General features: G+C 50.2%; 4 protein-coding genes across 4 annotated transcripts; 2 read left to right on the forward strand and 2 right to left on the reverse strand.

Moving 5' to 3' along the window:
• The first annotated feature begins 2,504 nt into the window (after window positions 1–2,504).
• On the forward strand, window positions 2,505–5,717 carry ASPBRDRAFT_42738 (SAM and PH domain-containing protein). Its single transcript, XM_067624860.1, has 2 exons — window positions 2,505–3,023; window positions 3,077–5,717. Exons 1-2 carry the CDS (start codon window positions 2,892–2,894, stop codon window positions 5,279–5,281), a joined length of 2,337 nt encoding a protein of 778 aa, XP_067480212.1. The 5' UTR covers window positions 2,505–2,891; the 3' UTR covers window positions 5,282–5,717.
• A 7,295-nt stretch (window positions 5,718–13,012) lies between these two features.
• ASPBRDRAFT_561049 (uncharacterized protein) lies at window positions 13,013–15,850 on the forward strand. The gene is made up of 3 exons (XM_067627493.1): window positions 13,013–13,301; window positions 13,395–13,595; window positions 13,654–15,850. The coding sequence occupies exons 1-3, from the start codon at window positions 13,172–13,174 to the stop codon at window positions 15,663–15,665; spliced, it is 2,343 nt and encodes a 780-aa protein (XP_067480213.1). The 5' UTR covers window positions 13,013–13,171; the 3' UTR covers window positions 15,666–15,850.
• A 1,121-nt stretch (window positions 15,851–16,971) lies between these two features.
• Window positions 16,972–18,032, reverse strand: ASPBRDRAFT_561111 (uncharacterized protein). The gene is made up of 2 exons (XM_067627497.1): window positions 17,981–18,032; window positions 16,972–17,914 (listed from the first exon to the last, which is right to left on the reverse strand). The coding sequence occupies exon 2, from the start codon at window positions 17,701–17,703 to the stop codon at window positions 17,071–17,073; it is 633 nt and encodes a 210-aa protein (XP_067480214.1). The 5' UTR covers window positions 17,704–17,914; window positions 17,981–18,032; the 3' UTR covers window positions 16,972–17,070.
• A 4,591-nt stretch (window positions 18,033–22,623) lies between these two features.
• On the reverse strand, window positions 22,624–25,819 carry ASPBRDRAFT_123415 (vWFA and PH domain-containing RING finger protein; the record flags this gene model as incomplete). Its single annotated transcript, XM_067617595.1, has 4 exons — window positions 22,624–23,788; window positions 23,842–24,771; window positions 24,820–25,504; window positions 25,564–25,819. 4 exons carry the CDS (start codon window positions 25,817–25,819, stop codon window positions 22,624–22,626), a joined length of 3,036 nt encoding a protein of 1,011 aa, XP_067480215.1.
• Between the last annotated feature and the right edge of the window lie 1,219 nt (window positions 25,820–27,038).

Here is a 27,038-nt window from a genome sequence, read left to right on the forward strand (position 1 = left end):
ACCCACTATTTTGCCTAACGATCTATATCGGGAACATCAGGTCCCTTGACCCGCAAAATTAAGCGCAAGGTAGCCAAAATTAACAACAGTAGCCGCCAACTTGGCTCTAACTGCAGACTTCTACTATACTGTGAATGGTGAGTGTCTAGTTCACTATACACTTGTTCACACATCACGAACACGCCAATTGCTTGTCGCTCGCAACTTTCCACGAATGCATGCTTGTTGATGCGCCATATTTGAAATCACATGTGATGGGAGACATCTGTTAGCCCACTTTATGTTCCTAGAGATATTGATTAGATGGGAATTTTGAGAGGGGTAGTTGTTGGATATCAACATGGTATGCGGTAGATGCCAGATTCCAGCAATGCGGTTGGTCCCAGGACCATGGTACCGTACCTCTCTGGAAAATGCATTGGCCATCAATACATACCGACAACCGACTAGTCAGTGCTAGTGGAGAAAGTATAGTAGGCACAGCTATCAGTTCTTCTGCGGAAAATACATTCGCTGTGAGCATCAGAGCCATGTGTGGCGTGCAGCGGATCGGCCAGCGGCTCTCGGTCTAGTCTCCCAACTTTAACCCCACATATCAACCGAAATTGTTAGTTTCGCCGCAGTATATCAAGATGCATTTATTGATAGGCTAATCAGGGTGCGGGAGATTGTCATATGTAGTGATCTACATGCGCGAGATTGTACATGGCCGTTCTTGACCCCGTTGGATTATATTTTGTCTAGATGACGGCAGGGATATGATGCATGCAAAATAAAATATAGGATAGCCAACAATATGTGTATCTAGCTAGTGGTAATGATGATCAAGCATATTATCTACACCAACAGAAATTTGATCTACTTCTATTTGCTCAGATCCCCATTTTGGCTATTGTTCGATAAGAAGTGGTGATTTTCTGCATCATTAAGGATCACTGTTGGAATGCCTCTTATGAAATGGACCGACCCGGAACTTCGATAGGCGTTAGATGAGAGTTGTCTGCAACATCCCCTAACCACCATATATGTCGATAGTAAGATGGTAAGCTGACTTGCTCCTGGTGCATGCATGGTACTGAATATCAAGTTTCAACTATTTGGGTTCCCCGTAGTCAGTACTAACATGGCCGCGGTAGTGTCCTTGACTAGTTAGGTCAATAGATGGTAGAACCAATCGCGATGCCTTGTTGACCAAAACGTAGAATGTAACTACAAGACATGAATGCTCTGACTCCAGTAAAAAGGTGCGCTTCAATGGTAGGCATGACAAGAGGAAAATAGACAACGAGGATGTCAGAATGTCGGGGAAGAGGCCAAAGAAAAAGCAGGAGTTACAACCTTGCTGACATAACCGATTGCTCATCTAGCTCCTTGGAGCTGCAACCTAAGGCAGTCATCACACTGATGTAGGCACACTATCACATTGACTGAGCGCTCAAACATAACCTCATCGCTTAACATGCCTCACTTTTGAATGTATAAAGAGTATATACGCAGGGAGAAACAACGAAGGTGACTATGTTCAACCCAGTATTGGGTTTTCTGGGGCCACATATAGTTAGTTTATCATCTGGGCACTTGCAGCTTGGAGAAAGTTCACTGCAATGAACTATCAGGAGAGAATCATAAATTTAAGAATGCAGACTGCAGAGCCAAAGGACAATCCACTTTGTGGTTGTGGGTGAACACAGTCAAACAGTGAAGCTGCAGTCGAGGTGGGCAAGCAAGCAAGCAAGACAAGCAAGCAACAACCGGGCGGATTGAGATGAAGACCGGAATGAAGGGGATCCCAGCTTCCTCGGCGGGTGTCACAGTACATCTTCAGGTGAGGGGTAACTGGGGACAACGCTCTATTCTTGACAAGTACCGAGTACCCCGTCCTTGTTTCCCAAGGCAATGTCACCGACTTTCTGCGACACTAGGGTGGCTATTCTTGGAACCATCGACCGCCCTATACGTTTTCGCAGAATTCTCAATCGTTCAGTGGGTACGAAGTAGCTAAATTTAATTTCCTAGGGTCAGATGAAGCACGTACTCTGTAGTCAAGCTGAACGGAGACCGCCTTTAGTGTGCTGCGTGATAGATAACCAAAGCCCATTTACCATCACCCCCACTGCACCGTCGTCACAGCAGTAGTGGGCAATCTTTGGGCCAGTCAAACAGCAAGCCTGTCCTTCCTTGTGCGCCATGTCCTCTTGAGCGATGCTCGTTATAAACTCTGGGATCATCAGTATCATGGTGTTGGCCAATCAGAGCCCGAGGCCGCGTCGGACAGACTCTCTCGAAGCGCCGCCATATTCCCGGCTTGCAGGACAGCAACAAATCAGAGGCCTGAAACTTGATGCACCACGGGATGATTGGGATCTATTCGACGGTTTTCAGTCATCTCCGCCTAATGCACCTGCAGGCCCAACCCGTCACATTTGCTCGTTCCAGCAATCACGGCTTGCCTCCCTCCCTTCTTGTCGTCCGTGACATGTTCTTTTTTTATACCGCCAGAGGAGGGATTTCAAGTTACTCGCTTATACTTATACGCCCTCGTCCACCCTGTTCCTCCGACCGCGCTTCCCCATCTCTATACCCCATTGAAATTAATCATCCATTTTTGGTGAGGGCTGGTGATAACCCTGCCAAATCTATATACCCCTCGCAACCTCCTCTACTAAACTCCATACACAATCTATTCTCCCTCCACCTAGCCATCCTCATACCGCCCACTGTGGAACAAGCCGCCTCACTTCCAAGGGGACGAGGCACTTGACCAAAGAACTCCGAAGGCCATTTTGCCTAAGAGAAGAAAATTCATTGTTTATTAATTTGGCTGGTCCAAAGCACAACAGCTTTTCTTGGTTTTTCGACGGTCCATTTGCCTGCCTGGGCCCTGTGCCACAATGAACTACTTCCCCATCTTATCCGATCCTACGGTGTCTGACACCGACACGACCGAAATTCTCGACACAGACTTTGAGTCTGACTCGTATGAGAATTACTCTGATGTTTCCCGCTATCTTAGCGGTCAGTCTGTGAGTATGCTTCGCGGGAGAATATTGTCCCAATTGCTGATAAGGGATGTAAGCTCGGAACGGAGAGTGTAACGACTGCTTCGACGCCAGATGATGTGAAGACCCCCGATACAACCGGCCTCACTGCGTTTCACTTTCAGCTCGATGATAATCCCGTCAAGGGCCCCGTGGGGCCACATCTCTTTCGTGTTTCCTCTGAGTATTCAGAGGCGTCCTTTGGCTTCGACCTGACCATGGAGGATATCTCTACCACTGCAACAAGCCCACTCTATCAGGCCGCCTCCAAGCTTGGGCCAGAAAGAAAAGACACCCCAGTACCGGTCACTGCCGTCGACACAGAACAGAAGGTCCCTGCGAAGACAACGTCCTGTCCCGAGCCCAAGGAGAGTGAGGTCGCCAATTGGACGCCCCAGGACGTCGTTAGGTGGCTGCGGAAGCAGGACTTTGACGACTCTGTCGTTGAAAAGCTCTTTGTCAATGACATCACTGGCTCCATCCTTCTCGAGCTTCAAGCGGAAGATCTAAAAGAACTCGAGATCAAGTCATTTGGAAAGCGACACCGATTGTTGGGCTGCATTCGAGAGCTCCGAGGCAGAGCGGCCTCAGTTGCATGCGAGTCTCAATGTACTTTAGATCCCACATCACGGGAGGACACATCGACACCACAGACCACAGCTGCCGAGGTTGGGGTAGATTGCACAAGTCCAAGTACGGACGATGATAAGTCCCGATCCAAATCTTCACAACATCGGCGTCGCAGACGTCAGAAACAGCAGAAGGGTACAGATATTGTGCCGGAAGATTCGGTCTCCATTGTCGCCATCGAACAGCTGTTGCCGAGACTTCACACATGCTCCAAGGGCGAGAACTGTCGCAAGTGGCAAAAGCAACAGGTGAAACTCCAGCGTCTAGCCAAAGGCCTCCCAGTTGAGGGCTTGGGTGGCTCGGTTCTGATCACTGGCGACCCGGGGAATCCTGCGACCGCGCAGAATCTCGTCAAGACACCCAAGTCAGAAGTAACGCCATCTGTCATTGCATCGTCGGATGCCTTGGGAAATAACCATGCTGCCGCATTGCAGTTGTCCCAGGACAAGCTCGATGGCGTGAAGCCCCGTGACCCGCAGGAAAATGTACGGCAATTCCTGAGCTTCCAGCGCCTCAGTAGGCTGGAACCGGCTTGTGATCCTGCCACTCCTCCTGGAGACCACCTCTCTCCAGGCGCTGGCTCGCCTGGCGCAGCAAAAGTGAACGCTACCCTGTCCGAGAATCTTCGTCATCTCCCTAAGCTTCGCATTCCAAGCCTCAACACGGATACGAGTTCCATGTTGTCGCCGAACTACTCTGCTCAGCGCACAATCACTCCGTCGATACTTCAGCGAAGGCAGCCATTTGGTAGACAGGGCTCAAAGAAATCTCTAGAGCCCTTGCAAAGGGGTGTGTCACCTTCGGACTTCTACAGAATTGACCCTCACTATGCTCAAAGCACGCCTTTGTCTGAGATTGATGCCCCGATCACTGCCATCCCCATTGGGCCTGTTGCTCGGAACATTTCCCAGTCCGTCCCCCCGGACATGAGGTTTGGTGGCGACATGCACCATGTGCCGGATGTTATTCCTCGACCAGCATCCACCAGACCCGAGAACTCGCGGAGACACGCTTTTGTGTCGAATGGTCAAGATTTGCCCTACCTAGGAAAGCGTCTTCCATTGCCGCCGATTGAAACTCCCGAGGATATGGCGAGGACCCCACGAGCTGCACACTGCAAGGCTCCCTACGGTGACAATAGCGTAACCCATAGCGGGTGGATGAAAAAGCGCAAGACAACCCGATTCCTGCGTCATGACTGGGAAGATCACCATTTCACCCTGCGGGGCACGCAACTAGCCATGTATCCCGACGAAGAGACCTCACACCGAGACTCCAAGGCTCTTGAATATATTGATGTCGATGACTATGCTGTGGCTTGCTCCTCCTTTGCATCCAACTCCAAGCTGACAGCAGCTTTCAAGAAAACCGTTCTGAAGCGCAAAGACACCGCTCAGGGAGAAGCTGCATTTGCATTCTCTCTGATCCCATCGCCAACAAACAGCACGTTTGACAAGAAGCTTTTGTTTACCAATGGCCCCAAGGCTCATCATTTCGCAGTCAAGACACGGGATGAGCGCATTGACTGGATGCGAGAGTTGATGCTTGCCAGAGCGCTACGGAAAAGCCGCGAAAACGGTTCATCTATCCACCACAATGGAAATTTCATCTGAAAGATGTATTCGAACAAGTTTGCAGATTCTTTTGGAGTTACTGCATTTGCTACACTGCATCCTTTGATACCCTTACAACTGCTTCCATACTTTTTGCATTTGCCTATTTTGTTATCATGTTCTCCTTTTCGTCCCTCTTAACGACATTACGACAATATCCACGACTATCTTCAATCTCCTTTCTCTATGCCTCTTTCTTCTGAATACCTAATAATCCCCATTTCATTTGTCAGTGGCACAAAATACACGGGTAGATTGGGTGTATGGCCCCTGATGGCGACTCACGTCTGGCTTGCCATACAGTGATTACTATACATTACTTACAACTTATTGTGAAGGCTGGTCCTTCTGATTATGTATTTAAAATACCACGAAGGCTCAATAGAGCCATTAACGAACATATGAATCGAGATTGTGAAACACACTCAAACTGTCCAGGAACATGGGTAGCCATCTTTGCATTGTAGCAGCCTTTACTACCCACCTAAAAGCCTCTGCGAGATAATCCGAGACAAGCCAGCTGAAACTGGAAGCGGCCGGAAGTTGATGGAGCCGACTCGCCTATCCTCGGGTGACTGTCCTGGAAGCCACCGAGCAAGTCGGCGGTTAACGAAGTCTACCTATCAATTTTTTCCAACCAACCCAACAGCTTTACTCCTAACGACCCAAAAACTTTATTCTGCCATGTCACATGTATGAGTAGACTGGCTTGCATTGCTTCCATCCGCTTCGCAGCCACTTTATTTGAGCATTTACATCTCTTTAAAGTAGACTTTGTCCCCTCTTCGTGTCCAAGTTGTCTGGGTCCCTCTGCTACCACACAATGTCGCGCTGGCGGTACACACCAAGGATCGCAAGTCATAACTACTGGCCTAAGCACGGTAGAAGTGCATGAGGGGGAGGTGCATATAACTTGCCAGCGCAGTCACTCACACGGGGGGGATGTGCCAATCCCCGACGTTATCACAATGTCAGGGGATGGGAAGAGTCCATTATTGGCCCCGGGAGTATATGGATGGGATCCGCCGGGCGGCTAACGCTCGGCGGGGAGTGGTTGGAGCCGAAGCACACGCACGGCAATCACATTTGCTCCACCTGCAGTTCCCCCGCTTCTTATCAACGCTGATCGAATGAATGTTGCGATGTGGACGGGGCTGGGGTGGGGACCCATGGGCCCATTCCTGTCTTCGTCGCGACCTGCAGTAGTAGACTCACCTCTCTCTACTAGTTACTCCATACCGTGTAGTTGTTGCGCTCCCTCGTTTCTCTTTGTTCTTTCCTGGCTGATCACCCAGGTGGCCACGGGGGCAGCAAGGTCCCATGTAGTGTGGATGATATCTTCCGTTACCCTACAGAGAAGTAAGGACTGGGCATGCCTTGGAGGATATTCAGGTCAATATCCCTTGTTGGTGTTGCGTGAAAAGCGCAATAACTGTCTACCTTATATTCCTCCCCAGAGTTAAACACTGGTGGATATTGGTGCCAGCTACGAGTAGTAGTAAATGAAGTGACTTGGTACTACTAGCACTACTAGTATCTACTTCCTCGAAGGAAGCAGAGTTGCCAGGCTCCCTATAGGTAGATGCGCCCACTTGGGCTGCTTCCACTCCAGGCGTGTGACCAACAACTGATTGTCGCTGTACCCAAGCTTTGGCGGTTGTCGGTGGGCTGCCTTGCGAGGGGCATCAGTGGGCATTTGCTTCTTCCTTTCTCCAGTAATTGATCGCTATTTCCACTAAATATGATCGCACAGGGCTTATACCCGCAAGTCCTTCTTTTCCTGCTAGACGCCACTATTGTTATTCGCTGCGCATCAGTCCTGTTTTCCGCGTGGAAACCCACCCGGCACGCTTGGGTCAACCGCTTTAGTCCTACTTCGTCTCGCTGGTTTCCCACTCACCCACTCACTCACACTTCCTCTTTAATCACATTTGTTTACCACATCCATATATCCACAAATTATCACTGAATTGCTGTCACCCTTTCGCTGGTGCTTGCTCACATTCCTACCGTTGATTGCGGCTACCAACCCCTACTTCCCGTAACATATATACATTACGGCCAAGGAGGGGTCATTGAGCGAATTGGTACCAGTGCAGAAGAAATATGGTTGAGGTCTCAGAACTCCGGGGGGACCTCGTTCAGGTCACTCAGTCTACTCGCGTTGTGATGCGCTGTCTCAGCACTGGGCGGGATTCTCAAGAAACCTCACAAAAGGCCCTCACCCTGCTGGCGGATATATTGGACTTGCTATATCGCATCAAGGAGCAGATCAGTTGGGGAGAGGAAAAATGGCACGTGGACCCATCGCGCCTGGTCGCTTTGGCCGAGATGCTGTCCTGGCTGAACTCCTCCATGAAATCAATCGAGCTCTACTTTCAGCCGGGTGGGGTGAGCGTTGCTTACTTCCGGAAGCAGCTGTTGGAGAGAACCTTTTTACCACGCCTGGAGCAGTATAAGATTCTCCTTCTGTTAGCGATGCAGCCTGATTCAGAGTATGTTCCCGATCCTCGCTGCTAACAATCAATATATATAAGCCCGAGGACTAAAGTGCATCTACAATGTGTAGGGAACGGTCTTGTTTGGAAGAGGAAATCCGATATACACTCCGGCTGGCTCGAGGTGTAGATTGCGGTATGTATTTGCATCAATGTAGCTGAGTCGCGATCAGCTTGCTAACCTACTTAGGGCCAACGGTTGATCTACAATTCGAGGAAGATGCACTGGGCATAACAAGTCGACTTTGCTCAGAACAATTCATTGGCCTCGCAGACCTATGTAACCGACGCCTCAAGGGTTCATGCAGTTGGTTCTTCGATCACACAGAGTACAGGCGATGGCTGCTTGGCACTTTCAAGACACTTTACTGTGTCGGTCCGCGTGAGTAGCCCAAGTTCGCTGCAGTGAGACCTCTTTAAGCTGACGTACTGTCTTCAATGTTGATAGCTGGTGCGGGCAAGACATTCCTTTCGTAAGTTGTGTTCTATACATTTAATGGACTGAGCGCTCATGAGAATCACGCAGTTCCGCTATCATAGATTCTCTGCAAAGAACATTCACGGCGCCCGATGTAGCCACCGTATTCGTTATCATTCAGCAAGAGAATGCAAAAGATTACAACTCAACCGAGATTTTACGCAGCATATTGGCCCAGCTCGTATACCGCAAGCGCAGTCTTTCTTATGCGACATCGTCGCTCTACTACTCGGAATCCTTGACAAAGGGAAGGGCCTCCCCCAAGGAATACCATAACGCGATACGCGCGGAAGTCAATCGTTTCTCTAAGGTCATGTTCGTCATTGATGGACTGGAACTACTTTCGGATAAAGAACGCATCCTGAGCCGACTACAAAAACTTCCAGAACACGCGCAGCTACTAGTCACCCTTCGTGAGGTTACTCAAGTTGGAGACGCCTCTTATGTGAGCATCCTGGGCTCATCAGAGGATCTTCAGAGATATGCTATCTCTCGAATTGAGAATGATACTGGATTGAGAGCGCTGTTTGGGGAAGAACCAGACACTCGGCTGTACGAAGAGGTTGTATACACTGTCTCGGAAAAATGTCACGGAGTGTGAGTTGTAGACTTCTCCTATATATCACCATGTTACAGTGAACAAGAGGCTGATCGATGCGCTGAACAGTTTCCTTCTGGCACACATACACTTAGATCTTCTTTCGCGCTACACGGACAGAAATCTCCTGGAAAGAGCTCTGGCGCACTTACCAGAGAGTCTTATTGAGGCCTACAGTGAAGCGATGAAGCAAGTTGTGAGCATCAACCCGAGTGCCGCTCGCTACGTATACTGGACACTGTATGCCTTTCGACCGTTGACGGTCGCAGAGCTGAAGTGTGCTACCAAAACCACAACAATAGATGACGGAAGCAACAACAACTCAACCTTCGAACACTCTCTGCAGGTGCAGACTGGTGGGCTCTTGACTGTGAATGCTGTGACAGGAACCGTTCGATTTGTCCACAAAACCGCTAAGGAGTACCTTACTGGCACAGTTGCTAGGGTATTCTTCCCCACTGCTCAGAAGGATATTACGGAAGTATGTATTACAGCCATATCGCCAGATGAAGTGGTTGATGAGTGTTACCGAAATTGTGGGCCTATTCCTCGCAGTGCCAGTAGCGGCTTTCTCAGCTACGCGGCAAGGTACTGGGGCGATCATGCTCGTCAAGTCCCTGACGACGAGCAAACAATACAGGTCCTCACGAAAACGTTTCTTAACAAGCTCTTGTGGCGACGGCCACCCTTGAAAGATTTAAGTGATGAGAGGGTCATACCTAAAGAGCTGGGCCTGGGATGTTATCCTTCCGACTGGAGTGCTCTCCATGTTCTGGCCTTCTACGGCATCATCCCTCGATCAAACCGTCTGATCCTCCAGGGTGCCGATGTCGATGCACATGACAACACCCTGAAATTCACTCCACTTCATTGTGCCGCTTATCGTGGAAATGACGAAATGGTCAGTCTCTTATTAGAACATGGAGCCGACTGTAACGCTGTAGCACGAGATGGAAGCACTGCACTCCATTTGGCCACACAGTATGGGCAGCGCAAAGTATTGAAGGTACTTTTTGCCCATCGCGTCAATCCCCAGATCGCGAACGAGAAAGGTGCAACAGGCCTCCAGGTGGCCGTTGGCACGGAATCAGACGAATCCACGATCCCGTTGCTAGTTAAAAATCGAGTGGGTGTGAACATCCGTAACATTCACACTGGAGACACCGCGTTACACCTTGCTGTTGAATGGAGAAGGCCACGCATCATTCTTTTCCTGCTTGACAAAGGCGCTGCCATTGACATGATGAATGAGAATGGGTTTACACCGCTTCAGCTGGCAGCGAAGATTGACAACTGTGAGGCAATCTCACTTCTCCTTCAGCGATGCGCCCAGGTAGAGACGCGCTCCTTGTCCGGATTCACAGCACTGCAACTCGCGGCTCATGCTAGACACTGGGTTGCCTTTGACTTGCTAGTCATTGGCGGTGCCGACGTCAACGCATGGAACAAACAGGGGGACTCACTGCTCCACGAGCAGGCGAAAACCTCTTCCAATACAGCAATCGCTGCTAAACTCCTACAGCAAGGTGCCAACATAGAAGCTCGTAATTGCCAGGGATATACACCCCTTCAGTGTGCTGCAAAAGCAGGAAACCGAGCGATGTGGCTATTCCTGCTTGACAAGGGAGCGAAGATGGATGTTGAAACACCGAAAGGTGAAACCCTTCTCCACATCACACCGCCAATCAACGATGATTGCCTCGATATTCTCAAATTAGCCTTGGACTTTGGCCATAACGTGAATGCAGTGTCCAGTCAGGGCTGGACGCCTTTGCATCAAGCAGTCTTCGTTGGCACGGGTGTACCCGACTTGTCTTTTGACAAAACAGCTGAGTACATCCAGATGCTGCTCTCATGTGGAGCTGATATCAATGCTCGCGCCACATCAGGTGCCGCAGAGACACCACTTCATCTCGCAATCATGGCGATTGTTCCTAGGCCGTCTTTGGTTCAGCTCCTTCTGGACCTAGGTGCCGATATAAATGCCATGACTTCAGAAGGTAAAGCAGCACTGCATCTAGCAGCTGAACGCGGTCGGGAGACAATATTCAGAATTCTTCTAGAAGCAGGGGCGGATGTGTCACTTGAGACTCCAGACAGTGCCACGTCTGATGATGATGATGGAGGCAGTGGTGATGATGGTGAAGAAGAGGTGGACGGGGCAGGAAGCACGGCGCTTGATGTAGCTCGAAAGAACCCATTCGGTGCGCATTGGTTTGATAATGATGGTCAACTGCGTCCGGGGCCTGTTAAATCCCGTAGAGACAGCGTTGGGACGGACATTGAGGACCTAAACCCCGAGTGCTCGGAGGAGGACACGGCAGAGTCAACCCTTATTGGAAGTGAGCAGCCGTATGTCCTCATCACTTGACGGGGAAAGTTGAGGGGGGAAAGGAGATACTGGACCTCGTTGATGATGGTGATGACATGTAAAGAGCAATTCCGGTGCTGGTCCACTGGACACTTGATACCCGAGCGTTGGAGCGGATATGATTCGATGCATGCGTTCAGGAGTCCTGGGATAGTGCAATCACAAAGGCGTGCTATTTCTTGAGGAGGAATAAGTTGATTCGGATTCTAAGTATAGTATACTCTCTTCATCTGAATAGAATCTAGAACACAGCAGTCGTTCGATCAGTCTTCATTAAGCTTCTGAGAAGTCTTCTATTTCAGTATACTCTAAGAATAGCAAGATTTCTCTTCTCCGGATCCTCGTACATGAAACTATTGAAAACCATCACAACTAGCGCGTTTTTTGATATACAATATTAACATCAGGATGTACGAATCAGGAATGGTGGGAAAGGAAATATGGACAAACGCGTCATCGAGACCACAACTTAACCACCTTATCGACGAGGAGCCGCTTGAATGTCCAATGGCATATTGCCGCTGTTCATGCACGTCCCCTCCGTTGGTGATAGTGACAGCTCCTTCAGGTTATTCTTAGGATGGACCTGGGCAAATTGCAGCAAGTCATTCGTGAGAACCCCACCTGATGGGAGAGCAACGACCAATGGACAAGCGTCCATTTCCCTCCAAGATGTCATCCAAGCTGCTAATTAACGGTTGTCAATGCTTCATCTCATTCCTTCCCACGCCCACTTTCCCCTCCTTCTGCCCCTCCCCCTCCTCCTCTTCTTCCTCTTCTTCCATCACCCGCACGGGCCGAGTCCCGCGCATTGCAATGATGGGTCAACAACGACTGGCTCTGGTCGAATCATGCCTCGAATCAAGAAGCTTGGCAATGTATGTTGGCGCCCATGGAATCCTTTCAACCAATGGCCCATTGCCAGATGCTCCTTAAGCGCCGTGAACGATTAAACTTGGGCGTCATGTCCCGGGCCGGCCACGGGAATAATACTATTACCCATGCTAACTATTGCTAACTTGAGTAATGCATCTTCTTCCATAGAAAGAATCTGTCTTTCGGAAAACCGCGCATCGAGAACTTGAATCTATACAGATTCAATCCTATTATTAGCAACAAACTATGATATGCGAATAACAATAGCAACAAGAGGCTACACCAGCACCAACAACAACAATGCTTTGCTCAGTTAGACCACAAACTATTGGCAAGCCTCGAGGAGATACTATTCAACTGACCAATGTTGCGCTCTCATTATCCGCCATCTTCAACTTCGCGCTAATGACGAACCTCCCCAAGACCCTGACAGGAACCTCATGGTAAGAGCCCAACGTGATCGACCCTTGCAGTTCTCCGCTGCACGCGAGCTGTGCCAGATATCGGCTCGACATTCAGAGGCTTTCGGTGCAAGCCATACCATCCATCTCTACCACCACCACCTGGTCTCAATTTAGTTCTCGCGCTTTGTTTTCGGTCTTCGCAACAATGATGATTTGTCGTTCGTCTTCATTCCCCACAAGGTTTGCATCTCGGACTTGTGTTCGAAACATCGTCCATCCACAATCATCCGCTGGTGTTGGTAAAAAATAGATCCTACCCGGGCATCACCCGCAACGGTGGACACCATGTCTGCCCTCTCTTATGTCCCAGATGCCGGGGTGGAAAAGGTTCATAAAGGCCACCTCGATGCCCCCTTCGTCTCAACTCCATCCTCTTCTGTATCATCTTCTACAACATCCTACTTCAAGGATAAGCCTAAAGAGGATCCCAATATATTGCATCATCTCAAGTCTTTCATTGTCACTTCACTTTATACTCTTCGTTTCACACAGCTGTTCTTAGCATCTCCATTACCCGAGTGGGTAGTTCTTCTCTTAAGGCCTGTGGCTTCTCTTTTCACCTTCGAGGACACTCCACGGACTGCTTGTTAAGGTGGTGCTGCACCATGGCTTCTACCTCCGCCCAACCAGTCATGGACGACACCTGTCGTTCCGAGAGAGCCAGCTCGGAGTTGCCTGATGAGCCTGGTTCGTCAGGAGAGCCAAAGACCAAGACGTACAAGAGATCTCGTTCAGGTATGAATGCTCCTGTCATATGAGCCCCTTCCATTAAATGCCGTCCTAGATCTGCAGGGTCCTCCAGAAAGCACTGACCATGGTACTCTTTAGGCTGCTTCACTTGTCGCTTGCGACGAAAGAAGTGCGACGAAACCAGGCCCATCTGCGCTACATGCACTAAGCTTGGTCTGAAGTGCAATTATGTGACCCCCAAGTGGTGGGCCACTAAGGAGCAGCGTGGGGTGCAGAAGGAAAGGATCAAAGAAAGGATCCGACAGACGAAGGTCATGGAGAAGGAGGGGAACTTGCAGAGTATGTGCTACTCATTCAACGCTTACCTGATGTGTCTCCCTTCTAACTATATGTGTAGAGTATAGGGACCGGATTTCCGCTCTCGTCCTAAAGCCTTCAGAGTCTGAGGCATCAAGCTCCAGTCACGCAGCGCCCATGGGCCAAGCCAGTACCATTCCCCAGTCCCTTCCTACGCCGGTTACTCCCAGTCCCAATCCGTTCCATGTCCAGCAAGATGTCGCTCTGAGCACTGGGTTTGTACCAGCAACCCCAGCCTTGCCCCAAAGCTCGCCGGTCCCCCAGTCTGCAACTTTCCCTCAGACTCCAGCACTTCCTCCAACTCCATTGTCAGCTCCTCCCACCTCGACATTTGCCCAAACACCCATTATCCCCCAGGTTCAATCGTTTACTTCAACCACGGGTGCTCCCCAGCTACAGTTGGTTTCTCGGGTGTCGATCCAACCTTCTCCTCAAACGGAGACATTCACTCGTCCACCTTTGCCGCAGTACAGCGGGCAGGGTCCTTCTTCAGTGCCACCTCCAACGCCTCGGCTCCCTCACAGGGAGTTGGCACGGCCACCCTTCAGTCTGCCACAGCCTCATAACCAGGACTTCTTCGATTCCATGGCTGGCGGAAGCTCGGAGGACGCAGATGTTCAGCTTTCCCTTTACGAGTCGGTGCGAGGACTGATCTCTGTTGACAATAATGCCCAGCCGCTTCTCCAACACTTTGTCGACAAGGTCCTGCATACTGTCTTCCCGATCCTGGAGGCAAGGCAAGGCCCTCGTTTGCACATCAACGAGATCCTGGGCCTGATGCAAAACAACCGTGCCTACCTTCGGTGCTGCCTCAGCGCGGCAGCTATCCACCTCAAGTACAGCCTAGGCTTGGACGATCAAATGGATCACGACATCATGGAGCATCGCTACGCAGCCATCTCGCAGCTCTCACATGTCCTCAACAGGGAAAGCGGGCATATGCAGAACCTTGACGCAACACTCGGGCTGATCTTCTACCACTCCTTCGTGGCAACCTCGGAAGATTACCTGGATGATATCCCGTGGAACCACCACTTTAAGGGCGCTGCCAGTCTCATCAGGAAGCTCATCAACCCTCCCAGTTCTCTGAGCGTCGCACTTGTTGCATGGATCGACATCATCGGAGCTACGATGCTAGGGGCAGCGCCAGAGTTCTCCCACACCTATCGCCAGAGACATGTAACCGGTATCCGTTCGGGTCTACAACATGTCATGGGTTGCGATGACCGTATCATGTACCTCATTTCAGAGATCGCATGCCTAGAATCGCTCTGGCTTGAAGGCAGTCTCGAAGAACTGGATCTGTACCAACATGTCTTCGCACTCAATGAGCAGATCAACTGGACCGAAGCCACCGACTCACCAGTCGAGGCCCCCTACGACTCCAACGGAGTCATCATCGCAGACAAGTTGGTCACGCTCATCACAGCGCTCTTCCGACTGGCGGCGCGGCTCTACGCTCACAGCATCCTCCCTACCTTCGATAGCTACGATTCCACTGTCATGAGCTGGGTTACCAGAATCGGTGACATCATTCAGATGATTCCGACCGGTCGCACTGGTTATGATCGCTGTCTAGCCTGGCCGTTGTTCATTGCGGGCTTGTACTCCGTTCCCGCCAGTCAGTTCCGGAAGATCTTGGCGGAGAGAATTGCTGCCCTGGGCTTCCTAGGGAAGTTCGGAAGTATCGGTCGGGTGTATCGTGTCCTGACGGAGTTCTGGAGGATTGCTGATGCGACCGCGTCTCTTCCTGGAAGCGGCACAAGGCCTCCCCGATCCCGTGTTGGTCAGTCTGCTGCTGCTGAAGAGGCCAGTCAGTCATCGATTCAGCAGCACCAGAACCCGCTGGATGTCCTAGAAGAGGGTGAGGAGCGGCAGGATCGGGAGCAAGAGGCTCAGGAGCAGCAGAGTTCTGAGCAACAAAGTCAGGAGCAGCACGGTAAGGAGCATCAGGATGGAGAGAAGGTGCAGGAGAGCGAGGAGCCAGAGAAGCGCTACATCCACTGGCGGGAGGTTATGCGCGCCAACAACTGGGAGTATTTGTTGTTGTAGAAGGTAATGGCTGCCACAAACACCGCAGGTCCTCTAATACCCCGTCGCTGGTCGATGGGTAAATGAGCACAAGCGACAAGTTGGACCACCCCAGTCGACTGTTGCTCCGGTTGGCGACATGTCAATCAACAAGTTGAACTATATTGTTTCGTTTGCCTTGGTCTTTATTTTTGTTGGTTCTGAATTCATTCTGCTCTTCTCGCCTCGTGATTTCTTTTGAGTTCAAGTCGTGTCTCCCATGTGTTTATGTTGACATTTTACACCTCATACACTCGCTAAATCCTGTTGTTCACGCATGTCTATCTGTTCTCTCTTTACTCCCAACTCCTACTACATTCCATCATAACCCTCCCATGACCAACGCCGTCCCATGTCCATGTACCTCGTTACGTTCTTCACGTCTGATGATATAGTCTATGCTCTTCTGTTCTGGTTTTGCTCATTTATTGTTCTCTGCAGTTCCTGTTCTTTCTTGATGTTATGTTCTTCAATGCTTCAGTTAGTAAGTGCTAGTACTGAGCTTCGTCGTTACAATGCAAGTATGTCTCGCGTTCTGTTCAAAAGACCATGGGCCAGTGAACACCTTGTAATGGTTATTGGAAACGTACAATTCATAACCATGGTGCCAACCCCACCACCAAGCATCAAAACACCAAATCTCCACGACCTTATCCAGCCCAGCCAAACTCCCAAACACCTTACCAACTACGTACTAGTTAGCACTTACTCATTACTACTAATCAAAGAGTTAGCCGCGGCGACCCTCAGCCCCTCAGCACAGGCAACCGAACCAAACTACTATCGTAGATAAATCATTCCTACTACGTTAAACGGACGAATGCCATCCCTCCACGCGGCTATCAAGTAACTTATGTTGGAGTTATTGCGTCTTTTTTATTGATTGGTCCGTGGGAAACGGTGGTGGGTTCGTAGTTTCTACGTAGTATGAATGGGTGGGAGGGAAGGATCTGATCCTGCAGGATCTTCTGTGGGAGGGCTTTTTTTCTTCTTGTGCTTGGGGGTCGGTGGTGTACACATCCGTGGGTACATAGTGTTTGTGGGTGGCGCGGGTGGGATATATTAGTAGTAGTCATATGGGTGATTAACTTAAACTGGCATGAGTATACATAAATAGATGAGTAGATAGAAACATCGTCAAAAAGGGAACAAAGCACTGGCAAAACTAGCAGATAGCAAAAATAGGACATGGACACCTACTCCCGTATCAGAAACCCCGATTGCAAATATTCAGAAACATTAAACGTGGACAACGAGACTGAAACATAACAAACTAGACAATGGGAAAACATGTACATTGCACTCGTGACATCCAGGAGACAGGGTAAGTGATAGTATAAACATTAAGTCGTGTAGATTCCAGTCAGGTATCGAATATAAGGAAACCTCAAGTGTTACGACGCTTGAGGTTTCTTCTCTTCTTGCCCTGCGGCGGTGGGTCAAGCTGGGGTGCCCGTTTATACGTGATAGTCGTGGTCACAACGTGTCGAACACTGAAGGAGTTGCCAGCTTCACTAACTGGAGACTCGAAGGGACGACCTCTCCAGTCGGACGAGGTGAAGGGGGAGTGGAGGGGATGTGCGCTCCTCGGAGAGTCAGACACAGGGGTGCAGACATATGGCGGTGGCAGACGCATACGTTGACCATGTGCTGTAGGATGTGGGACGACCGCAGTGGTACTGTTGTTTCTCGGTGGCTGGCCACTAGGGAAATTGCTCGACGTGGTGCTGGAGGGGGTGGAAGTGGGAGACTGACGGGGCTTGTCGACCATGTATTTGTAGAAGTTGGCCCGGGAGGTCGTAGGACTGGCGAAGATGGGACTGAACGTGTTCACGAAGTCTGTATATGCTGGTGGAGGAGTGATAGAGGCCTCATTGTCTTCGCTACTGTTCCCCTTTGCCACGTTGGATGGTCTGTCCGGATCAAGACATGTGGTGAAGGTCCGCTCGCGGAGCTCGGAAGGAAAGACCATGCTTTTGGGGGTCGTCAATGGACGGAGAGTAGGCTTCGTGGGGCCCATATTGAGGACAATCAAAGATGGTGACGAGGTATAATGACAGTTTGCAACTTGAGGAGAGAATCTCAAAGGCTGATGTAGTCGGCCTGGAGGGAGGGGGTTCTTATAGCAGAAAGAAGCCCCTGGAATACAGGCTGAGAGAGTGGAGAGCCTTATCTGCGGAGGCAGCAAAGCGAAAGAACTAAGTTTAGGGGGTATCTGGCAACGAAAGGATCTGTGGAGGAGTCAGAACCAGGGAGAATCCTATACATCCTGCTTCGGGGGTCAGGCGTAAACATACAGATGGCTGTACCGGACAGTATCAATACGCAGGAGCCGTATAGATTGGCGAGGACGAATGTGGTCTAGCCCGAGCTATGTTAGCACTTTCAGCTCGCCAGAATAGCAGCACGCGATCGGATCACTTACTTCCAGGCACCCGATCTTGATATCGAATAAGAGTATATCCTAATCGATGATAATCACTCAGTCTGGACCTAGAAGGCTAGCTTTGGTATGGTTCCGGCGTGGCGAAGTTCCTGGTGTCAAATGGCCCGGCAAGCTAATGGAGGTGCACAGTCCAGCTGTTTAACCTCTGATGTGACAGCAAGAAGAGAGAAGGAGACAAAGAGACAAAGACCGACTTATGATGCTCGGAAATAAGTGATGAATGAGAAGATTTCTGTCTCGCTTTATAGACTTTTCGGAACCCTTTCTCGCTCGCACATACACAGCGGACGGCATCTCCAGCATTGTCGCGCGCCATCTGAATCAAGTCTCATCTCAGGGTCTCCTATCCCCAGGGACTTCAAGAAGCGTCTTGTCCAGTTCTCTTCAAAATTCCATGTACATGGTTCGTCACAGCAAAGCGCGCGGTTCCGCTACCACCGTTGAAGCCGTCGTCGTCATGACGATGGCGAAAGACGGGGAAGAACCGAAACATGTTCCTGCAGCACTAACGACGAGCACGGTATAGCCTGCAGAAGATTATCTAGGGTCGAGAGCAACAGAAAACGCCATGGAAAGGTCGTGCTCCAGTCACTGATCAAGAGAGAAGTTATCTGTTGTGATCATGGTTTCAATCGACGACCCCTTACATTGCAAGCTTGAAGACGGCGCTTCGCGGGGATGGCTGGACCCTGATAGTGGGCTCTAAGCGGCTACGATAAACGGCGTTGGTTGTTGCCGATGAAGGTTTGTCTCAATACTATGCATCAGGAACATGAATTGGCCTGGTCCGTTTGTCTACTCTAGGCACATCTTCGTTCGCTCGAATCAAGCCAGCTTCTAATGTGAGAACCAGCATAGAACTTGCGCTAACTCCTCACTACCTTAGTCATGGCCTTTTTTTCATGTTTTCCATGAGCTACGAGAGCTACAAATGATTACAATATTGTCCAGTAGTGGTAGTTTGCGTCAGCTCCCACCTTCGAAGGGCGCGTGGAGCAGTGAGATCCCCTACTTTTTCCAAGACTTCCAGTGCCTACAGAGTTGGCATCGCCATACCTGTTCAGCGAATCAGATCCTCAATCCACGACCATCCAGAAGCCGGCGCTTAAGCAAGCCACCAACCACCGCTGTTGTGATACCATTGGATACCCGCTGGTGCTATAAACAGCAACACATGCATCCCCTGTGCTGTCTTTCCGGGCGCTTAACCGCGACCTTTGCACTCGAGCACCAATCAACCCTCAAGTTAGGAGACGAAGTAGCACTGGACGAGAGCATATGCTCGATTCCGCACTATTCACGTCTAACAATGTCACTCTTCCAATCAAGCGAGCAAATTAGCGCCGGGGAGATATTCTTGGCAACTGGCAATCCTGGCGGGTGCTAGATAACTACTAAGATTAGATCTCTACCGGTCTAAAGATGGGATCCCTGCACGTCTGGCTATTTTTGGATATCTGCACACTACCTCAACCTCATAGCACTACATTCAGCGTCCATTCCCCTCTCATAAAAGAATCTTCGTTGGGGAAGCAGCAACTCACAGGTGGTATAAGAGAGGTCTGTCTGTTCGTCTAGCATGAGCAGTCGAATCCTACTTTTGAATGATACGGGAAAGCTATTCAACACCTATTCTACAGTCGCGTTCATCTACATCATATCAAACTGACACCAAGCCAGCACAACATCACTTGCTCATTCCTCCAGCCAATACTTTTGCAAAGACTAAGTACCGTGCTGATCCAATTACCCCTTATGCTAACCTGATAGCAGTTACTCGCCCTTCGCTAATGCACCATATCCCTTGTGCCCCTCCATGCTCCACCAAACAAGCTGGATTGATGACCGACTAGTCCGCACTCCCCTCATCAATGGACTTGCAAGATTGATCAGCTATTACTCAAAACAAGCACCGCACTAGCTCTTTCTATTCTTGTCCCACTGTCGCACGCAGACCAAGCGCTGCTGGCAATTTGATCAGCCATAGGTTTGCGCTAGATGAGCGTTTCCTCCAGCTCATTGAACTCATGCTCACATGCCATCATCACACCTGCATATATTCTATGCCAATATTGCTCACTGTTTCTCCACAATCGGCAGAAGCTACGCCATAGAGAAATTGTCCCGCACGGAGGATGATAAATTTAGACCACACTATTGATTTCCTGCTCGTCTATCACGTCCGCTTCCCTGTCTTCTCAGCTCATACAAGGTATGTATCTACACTGCGCATCATTTAGTTGATATCCGTATGTTACTGTACCATACCGTTCCCCATTACACAATCTACTCCAGACGTACACTCATACTAGATATGCTCGTCCCCCATCTCCAGCAATATTTCTGCCCACTTTTCCAAAATAGCTACCGGCACTACTATCCTCCTATTCTTATCTCCAGTTCTTAAGCGCCTGTTACTATGTTAAATGGCATCATTAGGTCTCTGGTAGGTTGCTCGCAAGCATCTATATTTAGCAGTCACGCCTCAATGGCATAACCAGTACTAGCATCATGGTGTAGGACCGCAGTTTTACCGGGGATCTCTTCTAGCGGTACACTAATGGTCTTGAGCCCATTCAGATGACATGACTGAATGTAGGATTTGACAGACTCGACGCCATTCCATACCGGTGCTGGGTGGGTCAATTGAGCGCAAGAGACATTAGACTACTAGTAGTAATTCGTGGCCCTACAAATCAAGCATGCATACCCCTCATCACCAGAACTTCACGTGTCCGGAACTCGCCTCGGCCATAGTAGCAATAGGTTTAATTGCCCAGGGCACTATACTCCGTAGTACCTCTGGCGATGTCTCCAGTACAGATCCGGCAGACTTGCCTTCTTGGTAGACCCATGCATCATGCTCCATCAAGAAGTAGATCTCACTATTTCTCTGCCACTCTTCTCTCACTAGACTCCCTGTCTATGTAGAAGTATCATGCTGGCCTAACCTACTGCAACCCCCTTTGGATACACCACCAACCTTCTCATGTAGCTAGTTTATGTACGCCCATTGCCAACGATTTTTTTTTTTTGGCTTACCTTGACAAACCAGGCATATCACCGGGCTCTACTCCATGCTTTCAGCTAGGCACATTTGCGAAAATTGCACGCATCTCTGGCTCGTTGTAGGCTTATCACCTACTAAAAATAACTCAGTCATTCGCTTACAAGGCAGCATATAGCTTTGTGTCCACCAAACAAATCATCAGTAAGTACATCAGCCCTTTAGCTTATGGCCTCAGCCCTACTACGATCTCTTACTACCCATGATCACTCTCGTCCAGTTTCCAACACGACCATCTCACATACTCCAATCGCCTTATCTAGGTCCCTCCCCTCCCCTCTCTTCTTTCACTCATTCATATGTCATCACACAATCTCGAGAAATACCCCTCTATATCAGAGCGTCATCCACTCTTTTCCAGCATACCCCTCATCTACTCCCACATGTTCAAAACCACCCCATCCTACCCGCGTCTCACACTTCTCCCAACACTCTAACAACGCACACCATCCATGAACCCCTTTCGATAATATCTAACCTACTTGCCACCAAAGTCCTCAGCTTCACCAGACACCTCCAATATAATAACCAAGCCCAACACACCCAAGAGCACAGATCATCTCATCCACTCTTTCACACGTGTAATAGCCCATACAAGAGCGAGAACAGCGGGAGGTAATTGTTCATTCACAGCAAAATTTCAAAGGGACGGGTAATAAGTAAGAAAAAGAGTCTTAATCCATTCAGAACAGGGAAGAAGTAATGATGTTGTTGTGTTGTTTGATAACTATCAAAAGGTGTATGTATGTGTGCTGAGGGAAATAGTAGTCGGTCAGGTATGTACATGGGGCACTCAGGAATCTGTAAATATCAGGGCAATGAGAAGGTATTGGTATTCTTATCGATTTTGAAATATTGTATTATAGTCAGTATTGACGGGATATCAGATTAATCGAGTAACTAGTATCTATCCACAATCAGCCGGGTCTGGTCAGGATATGCAGACTATATGCTGCGCTGTGGGAAAGTCCAGTGCTAAATCGATCACTAGCACGTGGAGTAGCTGGCTGGTAAGCATGATTCTAACGATAATGAACTGTGTGACTCTAAATACTAGTACATTGCAAGCATGAAAATCCTAAAACTCAGATGCATCGACCAATTATGGAATTGAGAATAGTAGACTAGTACAAGAATATCATGAATGCCACCCATATCCCAAGAGCCGTAAATCATTCCAATCCAACCCATATACCAACAGCCTATTAATTAATATCGGGACCTGCTATGTACATAAGGTCCCATTAGATGTACAAGGAAACAATCAAAAATCAAACCGTGGTATCATGTCGCACAGTCGTGGTGAACAGAGTGGTATCATAATTGAGAAGATGAAAATGCGATGAAATCGAAAGGAACGAAACGAGGGACTTGAACCGCATCCGAGATAAAAAGAAAAATCTGGTTGAAAATAAGAGTCATCATGTTTACTCTTCAGTCAACGCGTCGTCTCCAGTCTCGCGCCATTCCTTGGACCGTTCCGTCAGGCGTCGCACACCTGCCACGCGCTGGGCCCAGTGCGCCTCAGACGGCGACCGGAAAGTATAGGCCCTCTGCGAGGAGATCACACCAATGCCTTGCAACACGGCCTTGCGAGAATCTCTAGAGAACACCGCAGGATGGTTGATCCATTCCAGCGCCGACTGCAGGTCTGCGTCCAACGCCGTCATAGTCTGACCATCGACTGCAGACACAGAAGTGATGGTCGCGGTATCTGAGGCCGCCGACGAGTGGCCGTCAAACATAGACGACTTGGGTGAAGATGAGGTAGGGGTGTCTGCTCGGCTACCGGAGTCGCTGGTACCCGCTGGCCTGGCACCTGGGGGGAGAGGAGGAAGACCACCCTTGCCCAGGCCCTTCAGGATACTGCGAGTCTCAGTCAACAAGTGTTGCGCACGGTCATGTTGCCCACGGGACACCAAGGTCAAGGCCCGCGTCAGCATGTCGGACGTCAGAAGCTCCATGCGTCGTTGAACGATGGATGGATGAGGAGGGATGGGCGGGCTTGACGGACGACCGGGTTTGGCTTTCGGGTTAGGTGGAAGCATAGTGATCGCCAAGAGCGACGGTCGTGGGGAATGAGTAAGATGGCCTTCACGCAGGAAATCACCGTAGGTCAGGTCTGCCTGGATCAGAGGGACTTCCTCAACGCTTGCCACGCGTTGATCATCGCCATCAGACATACCCCCTAGTGCCTCTAATCCTGACACCAGGCTCTCCCAGGCGTCTTGAGGCGTAAGGTCTTGCGTAGAGTTGTCAGGAGGGATAACGAGTTGGACCAGAACATCACGCTTGTCGCCAAACCGCAAGTCTCCAAGAGCTGCCTCCGCATCACGGCCAGTAGCCCGTTTCGTGGTATGCAGAGCTCCGCTGATCTTCACGAACTTGGCAGGAGAACCCTCGGGCAGACGAAGCTTTAGCTTCACGTTCTGGTGGGAGGTAGTTTGTAGTGCACCCAAGCAGCCAGCGACACACTCCCGAAGCATCATCCAGTCCTTCACATAGACGTATGAGCCTTTGGTCCGAGTCGAGAGTTCAATGATAGTGTCCGGTTTGTGGGTCAATCCAAGGCCGAAAGAGTGAATGTTAACCCTGCAGAAAATTAGTCAAATGAACCGTAGCACTATGAATCGCGAGATACTTACTTGGCAGCTTCAGCCCTGGACACAACGAAATCGACGCTATCGGGATCGGAGGTGGAAGTGTCACTGATTAGGAGAATGGTGGAGATGGGGTTCGACGACTTTCGTTGCATGAGCAAGTCCATAGCCACGTTCGCACCCTCGACCACATCCGCACGAAGACTCTTCTGTCCGACAGGTCTGATAGACTCAAGGATCTTAGGCCATCCACCCCAGGACTTGGTGGTCATTCCCACTATGGGGACGCCTCCACTGCTAGAGCCGAACGTGACCAGTCCCATACGGTCGCGGGGCCCAAGGCTTTGTACGAGGAATCTGAGTGCATCTCGCAGGAGCGTGATCTTCAGTCCTTGCATGGAAGAAGATACTGGAATCACGACGACAAGGTCGAGGGGAATATGGATGGATGGCGCGGGGCTCTCAGTGCCCATATTCGTGTAGTCGGTGATGGCCGTGTTGATTGACCGGGCTGCTCCGTAGGACGAGTTGATCGAGGCCTGGCGTTTGATTTGATTGTTGCGGTAATCCTCCTCCTCTGCGCCAGAGTTATCATAGTCGTAGTCATTGTTCGGAGACGCGCTTTCCATGGGATGAAGGTCGAGGAGGGAACGGCGCCAGAGCTCCAACTGACTGCGGTTCGGGAAACGAAGGTAAAAGCAAGGAAGCTCACTGACGGACAGGTTGAGTGCAAGAATTGGCTCGTCTGTAGCAGCTTCCATGCTGTTGAGGTGCTTCTTGATGAGAATCGAACCCTTCAAAGTGCACCGGGTTGGCTTCGGCTTAGACTGATCATCGTCATAAGAGCGGCGCTGGGTGGTTTTCTTCTCCTTGACGCAGATGAGCATTTCTCCGAAGAGATAGCACTCCAATTCCTGCCAAGATGTACGATCTTTCCCCACACTCATGTGGCCATGCAAGCGGAGCTTTCCAAATCTGTTTCCGTTAGCGATGCAATTTTGTTACGACCAGCTAGTCACTTACCGATTGAATTCCAGGCCGTGCCAGTTGTCCACCTTATTCCGCAGGTCCTCTGCCAGATCGTCCAGGTTCTCCTGGTTTTCATAGGGAATCGGCTTCGGCTCCTGGTTAGGGGGGAAACGCATGGCGCCGTAAGGCTCGTCCTGGGGCTGGTCTTTGCCATTCGCAGTAAGGTCGCTCGCATCGGGCTGCCAACTACCCTCAGGTACTTCCACCGTTATCAGACACGTTAGAGACTGCTGCTGGCGTGAGCGATTAAGCGTCGGGAACTCGCTGCGGATAGTCACTGTTGGCGCCGGGATGGGATTCTTCGTCACAGCGGGACGGGGGCTGAGGTCGGACTCCATAGCTTGCACATCGTAATCATGGCGTCTTCCATTAGCCGCGTGCTGATGCGATTCATTATAATCGGATGAACCAGCAACACTTCCGTTTCGCGAGTGGTGTTGGCGGGATCCCATGGTCAGACGTTCGACCCGTTCGCGGTGACTGCTGTTGTCGCGGCTGTCGCGTCGGACGTAAGTATCCCGACTGTCACGGTTATGCGGCCGGCTTCCTGCATGACTTCCAGCATCACTGGGCCGTCGTGCTTGAACTGGGACAGGTTCCCACGGAGGAAGGTTGGACATGCCACTTCGATGGGTCGCAGCATCGCTAGTCACAGAGCGGACAATATTACTGAGTTTTTCTGTATGGGGTAATGATCAGCACAGCCGTTCCGATCCCTGCAAGGGAGAGAACACCTACCGAGATCCAGCATATTTCCCCCACGGCTAGTATCAAGCCCTAACGGCGCATCGCATGTTGGGCAGTACTGGCCTTCAAATTCGCGGATATATTCGTAGAAGCAGGCTTCATGAGAGACATGAGTGCAGGAAAATTGTAGGACACGTTCCCCACGCAAGGTATGTTCCAATGGCTCGTCGCAGATGGCGCACTCGGTGCCGACGAATGTCCTGTCTCTCCGCGTCCGAGTGCGGTCAACATCCATTAAGCCCGCCATTGGCCTGCCTGACCTGGAGTTGAAGGAAACGCGCGACGAGTTGTGGTTGGAATCAGACGGCCAGCCTGGGTCCTGTTGGCTGGAATAGACGGAGTTGGCTGTGGTAGAGGGGGCGCGAGACCGGGCAGTCTGAGCAGAGTAACCGGTTTCAGGGCGCTCTAGTGGTATATAGGTGAATGTTCGGGGTGCAGGAGGTGGCGAACGAGATTTGGAATTAGAGAAGAAGTCTGCCGATATATGGGATTTGTCACGGTCAGTGGTGAAGTGAGAGGGAAGGCCAGGTTAAGAGCACAGGCCAGGACGGACGACGGCAAAGGCAAGACAATGCAGTCGTTTCACATAAAACCAGTGTCAAGTTTGAGGAATGAGTCAACGTTCTAATTCACTTGCTGGGCCCAAGGAGGGTATAGCAATGAATGAACTGCAATGGACAAGGGACAAGAAAAGGTCCCGCGAGCTCAGGAAGAAAAAGAACGGGGGGAGGGCACTCCACCAAGAAAAATGAAAGAAAAGAAAAGAGAGAGAGAGAGAGAGAGAGAGAGAGATAAGGAGGGAAAAGGAGTGTGGAAGACAGACAGCAACAGGAAGAAACAGAAAGAAAGGCAAAAAGTGTAAATGATAACCAGAATAAGAAGGACAATAATAATATAAGATTCAGCAGCCGAAAGTTAAGAAGAATCAAGAGTAACACTAGTACAAGACACTATACTTACGGAGCGGAGACTTCTTTTTAGGACGAGCAGCGCTGCCACGCTCAGATGTGTGAGGGCCAGAATCGTCATTCCCAGACGTAGAATCCGATCTGGGAGAGGGCCGATGTTTCCACATGGACCACGACTAAAGAGGCTCCTGACGGGGGATCAGGAGGACGACAGGATCAGGACGGAGGAGGTTTTGAACTTTCGAGTGCAAACAAGCAGGAGAATTTACTATTTAGGGGTGCCAAGTGGGGGGGTGGTCAGGACGTAGTGGGGGTTGAACCTGAGGGAAACGCCCCAAGGATGGATGAGATTGACCAAGGGTGGAGGAGGATGAGTGGCTGCAGTGAGAATCACCGACAAAAAGGTTGGTTGGCCACGCGTGAGACTGGGAAAGAAGGAGGGAGCGAAGGGGAGGGTGTGAAGATGACGAGAATCTGGGAGAGGAGAGGGAAAGGAGAAGGCGGAAACAGGAAAAGATGGAGATATTGCACTGGTGCGAACAATTTTACGACGGCGTC

Source organism: Aspergillus brasiliensis (genome assembly GCF_001889945.1).
Source record: "Aspergillus brasiliensis CBS 101740 unplaced genomic scaffold ASPBRscaffold_5, whole genome shotgun sequence".
In the NCBI taxonomy this organism is placed as follows: Eukaryota; Fungi; Ascomycota; class Eurotiomycetes; order Eurotiales; family Aspergillaceae; genus Aspergillus; species Aspergillus brasiliensis.